The 16,934-nt window shown below is 34.3% G+C and overlaps 3 protein-coding genes across 3 annotated transcripts; 1 reads left to right on the top strand and 2 right to left on the bottom strand.

Annotated features, from left to right (window-relative positions):
• Window positions 1-364: 364 nt before the first annotated feature.
• LOC105618317 (zinc finger protein 420-like) lies at window positions 365-3,181 on the bottom strand. Its single transcript, XM_012199857.1, has one exon. The coding sequence runs from the start codon at window positions 3,179-3,181 to the stop codon at window positions 365-367; it is 2,817 nt and encodes a 938-aa protein (XP_012055247.1).
• Window positions 3,182-4,306: 1,125 nt separating this feature from the next.
• On the top strand, window positions 4,307-5,686 carry LOC105618316 (dehydrogenase/reductase SDR family protein 7-like). Its single transcript, XM_012199856.1, has 6 exons — window positions 4,307-4,459; window positions 4,595-4,738; window positions 4,800-5,019; window positions 5,090-5,174; window positions 5,242-5,402; window positions 5,487-5,686. The coding sequence occupies exons 1-6, from the start codon at window positions 4,307-4,309 to the stop codon at window positions 5,684-5,686; spliced, it is 963 nt and encodes a 320-aa protein (XP_012055246.1).
• Window positions 5,687-7,966: 2,280 nt separating this feature from the next.
• LOC105618315 (transmembrane protein 11 homolog, mitochondrial) lies at window positions 7,967-10,148 on the bottom strand. The gene is made up of 3 exons (XM_012199855.1): window positions 10,084-10,148; window positions 8,579-8,796; window positions 7,967-8,253 (listed from the first exon to the last, which is right to left on the bottom strand). The coding sequence occupies exons 1-3, from the start codon at window positions 10,146-10,148 to the stop codon at window positions 7,967-7,969; spliced, it is 570 nt and encodes a 189-aa protein (XP_012055245.1).
• Between the last annotated feature and the right edge of the window lie 6,786 nt (window positions 10,149-16,934).

The raw sequence follows: 16,934 nt of genomic DNA, 5'->3' as shown, positions 1-16,934 counted from the left end.
TATATATGTATATGCAAAACAAAACCATTATTTATAGCATTTTTTTTCGGATTTTTATAAATATGTTTTGTCCTGTATAATTAACTTAAAAAATTAAAATGTATATTGTAAATTAGATTTATATACATTAACTGTGCAATTATGTACATTAATTTCTTATTAGAATTAGTATCTTATTTTATTTTTATACTCCTTTAGAAATTAAACTTGTTACTTGTATACAAATGATAAATAAATCCTGTGCATCTTAAGTCACTGGTAAGGAACATTCATCATGCATATACTCACACATACTTTCTATAGAGTCATTAACAGCATGTGAAATATCACAAGCAATATGCAAACGGTAAAGTGAAAATGATAATTATATGTGTATCTTGATGTGTTCCTTCAATGTAGTTTTGCCTTCAAATCTTTCTTCGCAGATTTCACAAATAAAATCGTCTCCATCGTCGCTGTCGTGATGATACTGTACAATAACATGTGATGTTTCGTCCGGTATTAAAGAATCTTGCTCGTTTTTAATACAATTCTTTCTCTCTTTCAGGGTTTCAACGTCCATAGACATATCTGCGTCACTTATCTGTACGATTTGACTGGAATAATTCTCATGACCCTGCGGATTTGGTATCGCTAGAACGGGTAGCGATTCGTTTTGCTTCGATATTATATTTAAAGTGTTGTCCTGTTTAGACTCAATCAAATGTATCGTGGGCATATCATTCTGCCCGACTGTTTCATCGAGTGTATCAGATTCTACGGACATAATGTTCGTCGCGTCGTTTTGCTTGTCTATAGTAATCATATCGAGAGGATCTGTCTGATCCTGTTCTACTTGGAGTACCTGAATATTCTCATCTTCTTTACCATCAACAATGAATCGTATATTGCTATGCTTAAGCTCGGCTATTTCTATGAAGTCATCATTACGTTTTTCTGCGGCAACTACAACATACGCGTTGTTTTGTTTCTCGTTTATATCATGCATATCATCCGATTTATTAGCTGTATCCGTGATAGATAATAAAGCTTCATTTTGTTCCGCTTTCTGTATAAAGTCCAAATTCTGCTCCGTCTGTGTGTTCACGTTACACGACGATGACTTTGATGACTTTTTCTTTATTGATTTCGATTTTGAAGAGGCGTTTTCGCTATTAGTTTTCGCTTTTGCTTCAGCTATCATCTGATCCGAATGTTTAACGATGTGCGCGCAGAGTTCGTCGCGATCCTGATTCAGAGCGCCACAAAGCGGACATTGATACGGGGGACTCCCTTCCGTTTCGTTTTTTCCTGCTGCGTGAACCCATCGAACATGTTCGCGCAGGACTACCTTCTGATTAAAAGCCCTCGAGCACAATGGACACACATGCGGTCTCTCCCCTGTGTGAATTCGTTCATGCTTCCTCAAAGTTCCACCGTCTCGAAACGCCTTCCAGCAATATTTGCAGCCATACGGTCGTTCACCAGTATGTGTACGATTGTGTATTAAGTATCCCTGACGAGACGAAAATGTTTTCGAACAGGTGTCACATTGAAAATGGGCCGGACTTCCGGCGTGCGTTCTACCGTGCTCCCAAAGACCCTGTCGCGACACGAAGCTCTTTCCGCATTCCATGCAAGTAAATGGCGAATCTCCAGGATGTACCGACAACCTGTGCTCGTCCAGCTCGTTCTGCTTTTCAAACTGCGAGCCGCACACCTCGCACGAGTGAGTCTTCTTGCGATGAATCCATTGATGGCGAAACATCTTTTGCTTAGTCGTGAATTTCTTTCCGCATTCCGAACAAGCGTGCTTACCCCATTTATTGTTAGACACACCTTGTTCGATGTTGTTTTGCATTATTTTCTTGGTGCAGGTGATTTGATGGGTCGTCAAGTGATTCTCATCCTGAAATTGTTTGTCGCAGTACTCGCACTCGATCGGCATATTCCAGTTGTTCTTCGAAGCATGAATCTTTTCGTGAGATGTCAAAGCGGTCGCACGGGAAAATTTCATTCCGCAATGCTTACATATGTACTGCTTGCTATTATTCATTTCGGCTTCTGCGTAATCTTGTTTATTCGCATTATTGCATCTGTAAAGCGTCTCAACTTTAACTATCCCATCGGGAGTGTTGAACGAATTTATTGTTATGTTATACTGTTGACTATTATTTACAGAATCATTGATATTATTTTGATCGGTATACTCGCTAAATTGTGCCATTTCACCATTGGGCATTACTGTAAACTCTTGCAGCGTATCCATCTTGGCATCCTGATTCGGCATTGTGGTAACTATCGATTGTCCGCTATTAAAATTGTATGACGAGACCGGCCATTGAACTTGACATACATCATAGTTTTGTACAGACTCGACAGATGAAGAAGATAATACTACCTGAGAAGTGTTCTGTGAATCAGATGGATTTTCTGGCCATTTTCTGAATGTCTCTGCTGGCTGAGATATATTATTACTCTGAGACTGCATGATGGCTCGTCCCGCAACATACGTGTGTATCTTCATGTGATTGGACAAACTGGAAGGCCTCTGGAAGTCCGAGCCACAGATGGTACATTTGTGTGGTCGTTCAATATGTTGTGTGTGTGCCTGTATCGTATGCGACTGCAAACTCTGCTTGGAACGAAACAAGTTACCACATGTTCTGCATGCATGAGGACGATCCACTTGATGGCAAACCATATGATTATTCAAATCAATCTTTCTTTCAAATCTCTCTCCGCAAGTGGTGCAAGATAGCTTGGATGTTGACTGACATACACTCTGATGTTCAACTATTTCCTCTTGGGTAAAGAGATGTTTACAGATTGGACAACTGATCTTCTTGTCCTCAAAGCATGGATACATACCGCCCAGTTGACGTAGAGCTTCCACAGCCATGGACTCGTCATCGCCTGATGTATACTGCTGCTGTTCCTCCTGCTTGATATACATTGGATATACTACATGAGTATCGTCTTCCTCTTCCGACTGTTCCGCAAGGATCTCGATGGTACCTTGAGGCTCTACGATATCAGTACTAGCAGTATTACTGACTGTGACCTCTGTAAGGCCTTCCTGGAGAACACATTCGTCGACCTGCTCGCATATCTCCTCATGAGATATCATGTTTTCCTCTATGGCATCGTGCACTTCACCGAGGGGAAACGTCACATAATGCTCTGCCTCGTGAGTCTCCATTCTGCTATTTAAATTACATCAACATATTTACGAAACGTATTGTAACGTGCACGACGATGCTCAAAGGAACCTAGTTTCACCTCAAGTTAGGTCTTCTAGGTTAAGTTGGGATTTATCATACCTGAACGTCGCGTACTCGTGTTTATTGCTCTGTTAAACGCCAGTAACACGTCGCAACGATTATCGTGCACGATTTGCAGCAATTGAGTAATATATATTCCTTTTTTCGTTCTGTGGAAATACGAGTACCAACATCAACCGACATCGACCTGGAAAGATAGAAAGATATACAGTTTTATATATTTATGAGAGCGTATTTGCAGTGATTTGAAGATGCGTACGACAATGTGCAGAAATGTCCCGAAAGAATAAATCAAGTCATTTTGATGAATCAATTAACACTGTCAGCTGTAATACTTGCGAGGTTATTCTTGGAGTAGTGCCCCATATCGGGCACTGTCTGAAGTTGCGCGATAGTGAACAGTCTTTCGATAGAAGAACGAGAAGAACTCTCGATTCTTTCAAATAAATAATATTGTTATATATTCTCATCCATTGAAATATCGCTGATGCTGATTTTTTAGATTAAATAGAAAAAACATACAATAAATATAATAAGTGATAATTAAAAAGATTTTGAAAATAATTAATTTTCTTTTATATATTATATTTACAAATTATATTTCTTGCTGCTGTTTAAATGAAAATTATTTGCTACGAAGAAATATATATAAAAAAGAATAAAAAAGTAAATCATATATTTTCTTAGCTCTGCATTTTATTTTACACTTCTAGCTTCAAAGTGAGATGGATGGATACGTATATGAGATCTCAGAAGAAGGAAAACTGATATAAAGTGTAAAAAGTGCAAATAAAAGGATTAGGTCTCTCAAAAGCGGCAAACTTCGTAGTATTTATCTGATGACATAAGTTTCAAAGGTTATATTTCTAACAGACATAAATTATTACTGTGCAATTGTAATTGTAACAACTTTCTTAAGTAATGGCAACCTTTGAAATAATTACACACATAGATAATAATAATTGATAAGTACAGTTTAATAATTAAATATATCTATTACCATTAATTAATTCTATTAACATTCGATTGAAATCCGTGTTATCATGAAAAACGAGAAGGAAGAAACTTTAGCAGGATGGAAAATTATATGGTGGTTATTCAAATTATTCGGTTTTCCAATCACTATTCCTTGGTTGATGTATCATTTTTATGATATTATGCTGCAAAAGCGGAAGAAAACAGCTCTTGGTAATAAGGTAATATCTTGTGAAGTTTTTAAAAAATTTTGTTATAATTATAAAACGTATAAAATATAAGCAAAATATATTTCACAAAATGTATATTTGAATATTTCTGTGAATATATTTTTGTTATAATTTGATTCAATTCAGGTTGTTATGATAACTGGCGCTAGTTCTGGTTTAGGAGAAGCTTTAGCTCACACATTCTATAGCTTGGGTTGCAAAATTGTTTTGATATCTCGTAGAAAAGAAGAATTAGAGAGAGTAAAGAACGATTTGCTGAATACTCATCAAGTATGTAACATGTTTCAATAGACAAATTTATTGGATATCAATTATTCTGCTTTCCTTTCAGACAGTTCCAACGTATCCACCTATTGTTTTATCATTAGATTTAACTGATATTAATAATTTAAAAAATGAAGTGTCAAAAATTATAATGATATATGACAGAATTGACATTCTAATTAATAATGCTGGTATTTCGTATAGAGGAGAAGTTATTGACACAAATGTTGATGTAGATATAAAAGTCATGTTATCGAATTATTTCTCTCAGGTTGCATTAAGCAAAAGTAAGTATGCTACGTAAGAGATTTGTGTAGATAACTATACATAGATTCATAATTCATTATTGATTTACAGTTATTCTTCCATACATGATAGAGCAAAAGTCTGGTCATATAATAGGTATAAGTAGTGTACAAGGGAGAATTGCTATTCCATTTAGGCAAGTATTCAGTTATAAGTCAATATCTATTCTTTTTTCAACAAATTGCTTAATTATTAATTTTTAGATCTGCATATGCTGCATCTAAGCATGCATTACAAGCTTGGTACGATACTGCAAGAGCAGAGCTATGTGACAAAAATATAAAATTCACAGTTGTCAATCCAGGATATATTAAAACATCTCTTTCTCTTAATGCCTTGACAGGAAATGGGCAAGTTTATGGAAGTAAGTAACTATGTTCTTAACAGAAATATTAAATATCTTAATCCTCTTCATATGATTTTTTAATATATTTTATTTTATTATTAGTAATGGATAAAACAACTGAAAGTGGTTTTCAACCAAAGTATGTAGCTGAATGTATTTTAAAATCTGTATTGAAACAAGAAAAAGAAGTTACTATTGCATCATTTTCTCCAAAATGTGCTATAATACTTAGAACTCTGTTCCCTTCGCTTTATTTCTGGATTATGCAAAAGCGTGCGAGAAAATTAGCACGAGACAAATAATTATTTTAATTAAGTATCACAAGTACGAATTTTTTACAGACAATTTTTTACGTGATTGCTTTTTATTCATTGTGGAGTTGTGTGTATACGTATTATTTTATATGTAAAATAAAAAAATATGTAATTATATAATTTGAGAGGTTACGGATAAAATTTTGTATAATCAATTTCAAAGTTATGTTCATTCATATATATATATGAAAGCAAGAAGCAACATATATGAAAGCAAGGCAAGTAGTTAAATAAAATACACTATTCAAAAGTATATTTTATTTATATCGCAGCCACTCTCTGACTAGTGGAGTATCTTTACATTATGTACACTCTATTACTATGAATTTTTAATTGGAACTGACGCTGAAAAGATATCGAGTGCTATCCATCTCTTGATATAAGGCTTATAAAATCAATAAAAAATTCTAATATTTTAAATTTTAAGTAATAAAGATCTCAATTATGTACATTCATTTAATAATTATTTGTAAAATATTCGAATATTATAATGTAAATACAAGATTATATGTAATTAAATGTATGATAAAAATATATAATATATTGTTCACAAGAGTGATAGATAGCATCTATTTATAGTACTTTTCAATGTGTTATTAAAATATTTTAAATTGTTAACACTTCATTTAATTTTCTCTATTTATTTAAGTGGTACAAACTTACTTAAAATATAACAATTTTAATAAGACTTGAAAAAATATGTCTACCATAATAAAATCTTAGTTGTCATGACAGATTTAGCCATTCCAATATCTCATATATTGATCACATTTTCATGTCTTCCTTAAGTTGTATTATATATCTATTTTTTAATAAAAGAGATTATATAAAGAAACGTGATAAAAATTTATATTATATTATAAAATATAATTAAATGTAATATTAAACATAACATCGAGCGATTACATTAATCACTATATAATATTTAATCATGTAATGTAATCACTATGCAAACGATTCTGGTATGTAATTACATTGTACATATAAATATAGAATGCAACTACACTCTTGAGACATACTGAAAAAATTGTAATGTACTTCAAATAAAATTTAATTATATTTTTTGCTATAATGTAATTTTTTGTCAATAGTAGTAAGCTTGTTCTGTGTAATGGACTTTCTTTTTTAATATTGTAATTTGTTAATTTAACATATTTAGAGAAACAAGTCTTTAATAGAAATACGTTCACCATATTTTTGCGCTTCATGTATAAAAACAGAATTCTTTAGAAAAAAATATATGGATTTTCAGATGTTGATCTTACAATTCTCTTTCTTAAATTTTGTGCTATACTCATTACATAACGATATTTTAAAATATAATAAAGTATATCTATTATCATCCTAAGGTTGATTTGTAATTTCTACAGTAATGTTCAGAATTATGTACACTGTTCATCTTTTGAGCTTCTGTGTCGATGTACGCATAAACGAGAGAATGTTTCATTCGTACGATCATAAATTTTATATCACGTGATAAGAGTTCATAATGTACAGAATTTTAATTTTTGTTATCGTTAAACATTTATAGGAATGTTTGCGACGTCAACTTTCATTTTACGAGATTAATGCAAATAAGTTTCGTACACTTGTAATGAAAAAAGTATATATCTTATTCTATATTCTATATTTATGATTAATAAAATAAAATCTAAAATTAAATTTTTATGATCAATATATCTTTCTGTGATTTCAACATAGATTGTTTTGTTGGGTGAGAAAATCTAGGCAATATATCCTTTGACATATCATACGTATTGTATTCTCTCTCTACCTATTTTATTTACAGTCTAAAAATACATAATGCTAAATTCATATATACTATTGTAAATTTAATCATTCTAAGAACACTTATGTCAATATTTCTTTTTCTTCATTATAGAGACTGCATGGTCTTTCCAGCTTTGCAATAGTTATTTTTGAAAATTTTGTCAAAATGAAGATCACAAAGAATAACGATTTCAAATTATATGCCAATGTAAAAGCTTGGATAAAATCTGGCTCTCTTTACTTGTATTTATGTGGTGTAATCATCACATAAGCAGCATTCACCTGCGAGGTAGTATCAAAAAGTGTTATAAATCAATTGTAAAAGGAGAGAATACTTTGTGTCATAATATATCACGGCATGAGAATAAACAAGTTTGCATGTTTCCTTTCATTCAAGGAATTCTGTAGGCCTACTACTATGAAACTCGACATTATGTGGCCTACCTTATTATTTCATTCTGGCCTATAAATCAAAACCAATGCCAGTAATAATTTTTTTCACTTGAACGCTTGATATACTCTCCAGGCAGTAATACCGAAGGCTGCCAATGCAATAGTTGTATGAAGAATTCGTCTCCTCTTATCATCTTTTCTTACAAGAAACGTCGGAGACGACGGACCTAGAACAGCTAATAGTTCAACGTGCGGTAATTTGCTGGTATCAGTTTCTACTTGATACTGGCAGCAGGGATCAAATTGCCAAGAGACTGTATATAATCCGCAGGTTATAACTGACGTAAAACCTAATGGACCACAGATGTACGGTCGATCGCCCCAAACTAATCCTGTAAGAGAGATATTATAAAATATATTATTAATCAGCAATATATGCAATTTTAAGTCACAATGAATTAACATATAATTGCAACACATACATATGATATTGTAACACTCGCATAATTTATTAAGAATAATATAACAATACAGATATGCAAGATTTATAATTTTAGGCATTATGTATACTTTTTTTTGTTCTTAATGGAAATAGGAAAAGGAAAGTAATAAAAAATGCTGATATATCAAGCCTAGACTTAAAAATCCTGGACATTTCTTTGTAATAATAATTGTAGTAATGTGCATGAGAAGACTTTTTATATAAATTAGACAAACCTGTGACGATTGCAGCAAGACCCGACAATGCGGCAGTCTTGTGAAGACAATTTCCTACTGCTATCCATCTGGAGGTTTCATCACCTAATTTCGACGGCTCGATAACGATTAAACTGCATTCTGATTCTAGTGCTCGCTCTAACTCGTATTCAAATGTCTCGTGGGCATTTTCACTGTCGTATACTTCTCTGATAATGGCAACATTAGAGGATTCATCCCTGCAAAAAAAGAAATAAATGTATGAACTAATATTCAGATAACATGGAACAAGAATGTCACAACAATATTGTAATATTACTGCAACATTGATTGCGTTCAGCAAATAAAAACAATTTGGTAGCTTTTGTAAGACGTTTTAATACAATTGATATTTATAAATTTAGATTCTTTGAGAAACTAAGAGAAAGATCAATCATATTAAAGAATTTTACAACACTTGCGAAGCTGCTTTTGCTGCTGAATGCAGTTATTGCTTTAACGTTCCATCCCAAACAGAATAACAAGTCACGATAACATCAAAATGACATTAAAATGAATCAGAAATGATTGAAAAATGATTTTTAATGATCATTTTGAAATTATTTTGACATTATTTTGACATCACAATGACTTGTTTTGCTTGAAATGCTATTTAAGCACTTTCTAAGCTAATGTTGCATTTTGCAACATAATTATGTTAATATTTATGTAATTAACTTCAGCATACCAGGGTCATTTCTATAAGTGCAAAATCTTTTAGAAAAAAAAAAAATTATTCTCATACAAAAGATTAAGTAATTTGTAATTTATTTATAACCTCATGTATAAGCTATATATAATTGCGATTTAAGCATCATAAAGTGCCCTGTAAACAACATTAAATCCTGATCTTTGAAATTTCTTCCTTTCATGTGTTATGTAAGACACAGATTACAGTTTATAATCAATCGATGTAAGATTTGTTTTGATCGCGTGCTAAGTCGTCCTGGTGAGATTAATTGTAAGATCAAAGTCGTGTATTTTGTGCGGTCTCGCGATTAGATGCTATTATCATAATAACGAGATAAGATGCGTATATACACACGCGCGCTCACGCACACACACACACGCACACACACGCACATATATATATATATATATATATATATATATATATATATATATATATATTAAAGATCCACGAAAGAACGATAGTGAAAGTGACAGAAGCCGATGTGAGCCGCTTCAACAAAATGCGACGAAAAATCGAAGTCGCGACTAAAAATCTTCTTTGTGTCCTACAAAATCGCGTCGAACGTTGTCTCGAAATCAAGAATTCAATATTCTTCGAAGTATTCGGAGTCACGAGGTCCGGAGATTTATAAAAAATTAACTCGCCGCCTGCTGCCGCGGTGACTTTGAGGTTAATTCCGTCGCAATGGCGATGGGGAATCGCGTCGCCAAGACATCGGTCCGGCGACATATCTCTCGCACGGATGGCGTTGAGACGCCGCGGACGAAGGTGGAGAATAATCCCGTCTACGAACCTGTCACCAGCTTCATCTACCATCTTCACCGTCGATTCCGCAGATACTGAAACGGCGGTCTGCATCGGACCGGAAGAAAAAGCATGACTCGTCGAACCGGACGCAAAAATCAGCTGATGGGCGCGCGCGAGTGCGAGTCACTTACGCGACTCCGGCAGTTCCGGCGATTTTAAACTTTCTGTTGGATACGGCGGTGGCAATTTGAACGTTTCGCGTCCTTCGTTTCCGGTTTCAAACGAGTCGCGAAAAAGCAAGTGCGCGAATTATTTCTCCGATCGTAATTTCTAACTTCCCAATCCAAAATGATAATGGAATCGACATCGAATCGACGTCGATTCCATTATTATTTCTGACTGGGTTGTCATACTGTGGAGGCTTTGAACAAGCGACAAATAAAAAATAAATTTCTATCGAAATGTAATATCTATAAAATAATTACTTTGGAAGCGGACAGGTATTAATTAATTGTAGTATTTGATATTAATCGTACGATTAGAAATGTAGGTAAAAGAATCAGTTGTACCTTCATTTGAATAATTGCATATTTCGATTATCGAATGGATCCAAGTTAAATTTTTCAAATTAAATCTTAGAATAAATCAATTAAAACATCTGTATAATTATTTATATATTTCTGTGTACATAACAAAGTTTATATTACAATTTCAGAAGAAACATGGGAAATATATTAATTTAAATAATGTAACCGCATTTAATTCTAATTTTAAGCACGCATATAATTATTATCGATTCAAATTTCATTATTAAATCAATTTAAACTATTTAATTTAATTTAATTTAAATTGTGTGTTACTATTATTTTTTCGTAAATTTATTGATCGGGGTTGCGCTACCCTTAAGTGCAATACTGTTTCTTTATGTCATATTTGAATTTCAACACACAAAGTTCAAATGCATGTCACGCTTCGTTTCTTAAACGTCGGTTTTTGAAGATTCACGCGAATTATTTCAACAAAGAAGCAGTAAGTCTATTTCCTTACATTTCCTCTCATGCTTAGTATTGAATACAGATATTTATGGAAAAGTGAGAAACAGGATAGAAATAAAGAGTGCGGAAGGTTCAAACAAACGAGCTGACTTTACGATAAATACATGACTAATCCATTTGTTTCGTTCATACTTCTTACGCATTCCGCGTTTCAAGCGTGAGACAAAATGCACATATCTACGTGAAGGAATTAGGAAGGAAAAGGGATGGCGTTATAGAAAATATTGAAAAAGTTAAGAAACGAGTGGCTATAATTTATCCCGTGCTCATTCAGAGTCGCCGCAAAACTGGAAATTATGAAATTGTCAATTGAAAATTGAAAAACGATTAGGGAAATCAGGAAAAAGTCAGGAAATTTTTGCAAAACTCTAGAAAAAATAAAATTCTGGATTTTAAAGAAGTATAATATGCATTATATCAGAGAGAAACTTGAAAGAGAACATGACGGCCCAAAACTTATAACCGTAAAATGCTGCCGCGCACTACTGAACAAAGTGGATGTAAACTAGCAAAGTCCACTTTTCTGAGGATACATACGTCTACTGTAGATGATAAATCGATATTTGATTCGTATAATCGTATTACATTCACAACTGTGGATCAGAAATATTTATCTCTGCAATCTTACATGCGCGTGATGTTATTTCGTTTAAAAGTATTAATATTAATGTGACAATTATTAAATAATATCAACAGACTTAACGTCGATTCTCGCCATCTAACGAGTTTATTAGTTATAAAAATATTAGTTATAAAAATATTAGTTATAAAAAAATTTACATTTTGACCACAAATAAATTGCGGATGGTGTGCTAGAAAAGTTTGAGTTATGGAAATGATCGCCTTTATTGAAGATTCAGATTATTATCTATCATAATTTTATACATTGGAATGTAACGTTGTACGAATATGTAATGATGAAAACTCTGTGAATCGAAATGTATATTATATATTTTTCCAGATACATATTAAATAAATTAATCAAATATCTTTTTATGCTCGTTTATTATAGTATCATTTATTATAATATCTCTTTTGAATTTTTTGAAAGATTACTTATATGGTCTTATAACGAGAAGAAAAAAATATTTTATGTAAAAAACTCACACAAATTCAAAAAATAAGATTGTATGCTTCTTACATTTAAAAATGAAAGAGAAGAATTCGATAGAATACGTACATTGCCCATTCAAAATAAAATATTCTTATTAGTAAAACCATAAAAATTATTAAAGGTGACACCTTAATTACCCAGTTCTTTCCTTTCCTTTCCACGAGAGCACATGACTTTGGGAATTTCTGTCCCCCAGAAAAGTACGACGGGACAGTCACTCTCGTTTTTTTAAGTTATTGTGTCATTTTACATCTTATTTATATACATTATTTGTAAATTTTTCATGAGCCGTACATACCCTCTCTCTCCCTATAAGTGACCACATATTCTACTCCTATGGGATGCTATATGGCAAAAATACAAGGGTTTCAAGAAGTTTATTTTTTAATATGAAAAATAAATATTTCGTGATGACTCGGAATCTAAAGATCACATCTCCGTCACATTTCCGCTGTTGGGCAAATTTAATTTGCTCGATGATGAATGACATTTGTAGGTGGTAACCTTTTGTTTTTGGTTATGGAAAATAATATATATTGCGCGAATAGAATCGAACGCGAATTACAAGTCCACGGATACAAAGCCATTCGACGCTTCGCGAATATGAACATGGATATTAGTATATCATACTAGAAGTAAAGAATCTGGTAGTGGTGAAGAAAATACTTTATTTTACCTCTTCTTTATAGATGTTCTCTCCTCGCTTGAAAAAGAAAGTTCATTAGATTATGCCTGTAATCATTATAAAAAAAGATTTTAGAATTTGGATGTCTTCATTGAGCCTTTAATACCTTGTTTATTTATTTAACAAATGAGTTTGGCAATAAATTCTTCATGTAGTGATAGAGTGAGATCGTACTAATAGAAAAACATGTTGAATTGCTTAATTACATAAATTAGATTTGATGATCGCAAGATCGTAAGGCGTGGAAATCGTAATAGAGATACTCAGAGTATTTCTAATATGAAATAATCCATGCTCCTATGTTATAGTAAAAATCGTTGCTAAAGTATAAATGTTATTACAATAATAAAAAGTATAATAATAAAAAGGACAACCGGAATGAATGCCTATTTCTGCGATGCTTGATTCCAACTATCTGAAGACGAGTTCTAATCTATAATCTATCGCATGCTTATTTTTCGCGCATGCTGACTGTGTTTGCATTTTAGAAATATTAAATAAAGTTTTTTAATTGTAATACTGATATATAGTACTTTGTGTTTTAATATCGATTTCTCGGGGAAATCATAATATCTTATATTAGGAGCAATATATAATTTTTTTTGCGATTTGCTCACTGTTTACATTTCTTTAATTAAAAAAAAAAAATGGAATGTGAATTAAATTTTATATAACTTTATCTTAAAGCTTATTAAATTCCCTTCAAAAGGACTTATTATTTTTTAAAATTCTGCCCATATATTTCTAGCATTTACCCAAAATGAACTCGGTATCTCATAATAAGAGCTTTTCCTCTATCTATTATTCCTCTATCTATTACAGTGTAACTTTTTTATTCAATATTATAAATGTGAATCGTTATTTCTAAGCTTTGCTTTTTAACGTTTCTCATTGAGAGTGTAATGTATGCCGCACTTCTAATAATCTGCAAATGATTTGCTCTCAATGGAAGATTGTTGATTTTGTATTCGCTGAGGATGACTCCAAAAGGAGTAGAAACGTTCGAAATAAATTGAAGAACCAGCACCTGAGAATTATTTGTTTCTTCTATCTCTCCGCTCTTACAACAGCGTATAACTCTTATTGAATGACTCTATATTTATACTCTTATTTATATTTTATACATATATTATTTTATACATATATTAGTTAACCTCGTACATCTAATTAATCAAGCGCCATGAGAAATGGAATCGATCCCCAGAGATCGACACTGAACTTTCTGTTCGGCCGGCATCGGTTCCTGAGAATATTGAATTTTCCGAGACAAAATTTAGATTGACTGGCAAAGGCTGACAAGGCTGATGCTAAGAAGCATCCTTCGGTGCGATGAAGCTATCTAGGCTATTATTTACAGATGGCCGTTGTATATGAAATACTTTAGATCATTAAGTATTGACAGATTATGGAACCTTAAAACTCTATGCGCATTAAGAGAAGTGAAAGATGCTTTCTCAGTATTCGTCGAGTCTCGTCTGGATGAAGTACGTTTATAATATTTAAGAAACGCGAGTTTCTTGTGTGAGTGAATTTTTTAAATTTTGTGATTTATCAATCTGCAAAAATATTCCATCATTAACGATTCCATTAATGGTGCAATATTTTTGTACGTTTACGTAATTTACGGAAAGTGATAATGTTGTGATTTAGAAAAAAATGAACGAATATAATAATATAATTAAAACTTGTATTTAGATTTTTTTGTTTCTTTAGACTAGATTTTAACTTAAAAATAGATGTTATAACTTATTATAAAATAGATTTTAACTAATTATAAAATAATTTGTTTAAAAAATTATATTTTGTAGAGTTTTTGTTGTTTCAAATCACTGTGCGTGAAAATAAAATTGCTTCTTTTATTTTCAGAATCTCCATCAAGCGAGGAGAGAAAATCTATAAAGAAGAGGGAGAATAAAACGCTTTCTTCCACTATCAGATTCTCTATCTCTAATATGATATATTAATATCCATGTTTATATCTGCAAGGCGCCGAATGGTTTCGTATTCTTGGACTTCGGTTCGTGGACTTGTAATCCGCTGATCTGGGTTCGATTCCGCTCGTGCCTCACAATATATTATTTTCCGTAACCAAAAACAAACGGTTACAATCTAATTATTATTGATATCATTGTAAATTATTATTGATATCATCGTCATTGTGCAAATTAGAAATTTACCGAACAGCGGATAAAATCGCAAACTCGGTGGAGCTGGTAGAATCGAATTTTGGGCTCTTTAGATTCCGAGTCAATTCACTTCGGCGTGTAGCCATCCTGCGCCCTATGATTTGTACTATCAAATATGACAGTAATCATGTTATAATACATATTTTACAACTTATGTGACAAGTATAATATTTATAATAATTTTTTTTTCAGTTTCTATTAAAACTACACATATTTATACTATTATAAATATGTGTAGTTTTAAGTAGATACTGAAAAAAATTATCATATGTTATTACATATATTGTAATTGCGAGTCATTTACTAGTCATAGTACGAGTCATTGGGCGCAAAATGATTACACAAGGAGGTCGACTCGGGACGAATTCGATTCCACCAGCGCTCCACATTTGCGGTTTTATCCATTATTTTGGCGAGCAAATTTATTTTTAAATATGTGTAGTGTTTTGACGACAGTTACTATTTTGCGATGATGGAAACAAAAAGTAGTACAAATTGGAGTAAATGATGAAATATCAAAAACAAAATATCGAAACTTACTGTACTTAATTTCTGTAATATAATAAAAAAAGTAATTTACAAGTAACTCTTGTAAGGTGACTTTCCCAATCCTGATTATTTTGCAATTCCAGGAATCGCCCGCGAAATTCGAGCGAAACAGACGCGCGGAATGTCGATAATCAGGGAAGTTCAGGCGATTACGCCGTGGCGGCGCGATAGGCGGGGGACTACATTCGCGATCAGGCTGCGCGTAGGGACGCTTCGCATAGTGTGTTCCGCGGTCGGTTGGACGAGAGCGGAGAGAGTCGGTCGGGCGCGCAGATAGAATTAAACGGAGCGAGATCACAGATGGATGTTCGCGCGAGCGCACTGTCACGGGCAGCGCGACGCTCCGTGTCGTCGTCATAATTTTCCCCGTGTCGTGTCATGTCGTGTCGTGTCGCGCGGATGTCGTTAGGTGTCATCGTTCTCGTCAGTCTCGCGCGTGCGTGCGTTTCTACTACGCAAGATTAGGATTTTACGCGCCCCCGCCGGATTCCATCGCGGTTGACATTTGGAGATTCTGAAGACGAACGCGGAATCGTTCGCTAGTGTCGATCCGCGACACACCAAGGTGACACCCTCGAATTCGTGGGGATTCTCTCATGTCAAATCGCGGGGGTGTGCGATAAATCTCGAGCGCTCCGAAGTGCGCCGCGCGTGATCGCGATTTGCGGAACTGCGTGAAGTCCGGCACACGTGCGCCGCGTCCCGCGTCTGCGCGCAGCGAGTGACATGTTTTCGAATATCCGACGACGGTGTTCGGTAGCGGTTGATCAGGTTGATGACTCGCGTGACAATCGACGGCGTGAGTGGATTCGTGAGCGACGGCGTAAATCCACGTGCTCCACGGGAGTGTCGAGCAGCGGTACGTGAGCGGCGCGGAGAGGAGAGGCGAGGTCGCCAGTCGTGGCCGTCGCGCCGCCGCGCCACGCCGATCGACGGGGGAATACGACGAATACGTAGTACGTACGGGAGAGGAGCGAGTAAGTGTGTGAGTTTACGCGCCGCCGAGTGGGGGGTGAGGCGAGTGTTTCGTTTCGACCGGATCCGCATTGCCCTGACAGTCGACGAGGAGTGTGTTGTACGTGCGGGTGTGCATATACACGGAGCTGCGCTGCGCTCGCCCGCGGCTGCCGACTGCCGTGCGAGTCGCGCGAGGCGCGATCGTAAACACGCAACGCGACGACGTAACGTGCGAGAACAAACACGTCGCAACGTAATATATCCAGCAACGGTTCCTCGCGGTTATTTTCGCGGTAGAGAGAGAGAGAGAGAGAGAGAGAGAGAGAGAGAGAGAGAGAGAGAGAGAGTAGT

This window comes from Atta cephalotes, assembly GCF_000143395.1.
Source record: "Atta cephalotes unplaced genomic scaffold scaffold00016, whole genome shotgun sequence".
Classification (NCBI taxonomy): Eukaryota; Metazoa; Arthropoda; class Insecta; order Hymenoptera; family Formicidae; genus Atta; species Atta cephalotes.
Note: the sequence above shows the minus strand (reverse complement) of the source record. Positions and strands in the feature narration are given on the sequence as shown.

Excerpts from the sequence above, each read along its gene's own strand:
- LOC105618315 (XM_012199855.1), bottom strand. The coding sequence starts at position 10,148 with ATGCAGACCGCCGTTTCAGTATCTGCGGAATCGACGGTGAAGATGGTA. Across the intron at positions 8,797-10,083 it reads GTAGATGAAGCTGGTGACAG|GGATGAATCCTCTAATGTTG; the intron begins GTTCGTAGACGG and ends CTTTTTTTGCAG. Across the intron at positions 8,254-8,578 it reads TCTTGCTGCAATCGTCACAG|GATTAGTTTGGGGCGATCGA; the intron begins GTTTGTCTAATT and ends TCTCTCTTACAG.
- LOC105618317 (XM_012199857.1), bottom strand. The coding sequence starts at position 3,181 with ATGGAGACTCACGAGGCAGAGCATTATGTGACGTTTCCCCTCGGTGAA.
- LOC105618316 (XM_012199856.1), top strand. The coding sequence starts at position 4,307 with ATGAAAAACGAGAAGGAAGAAACTTTAGCAGGATGGAAAATTATATGG. Across the intron at positions 5,020-5,089 it reads TCAGGTTGCATTAAGCAAAA|TTATTCTTCCATACATGATA; the intron begins GTAAGTATGCTA and ends ATTGATTTACAG. Across the intron at positions 5,175-5,241 it reads AGAATTGCTATTCCATTTAG|ATCTGCATATGCTGCATCTA; the intron begins GCAAGTATTCAG and ends ATTAATTTTTAG.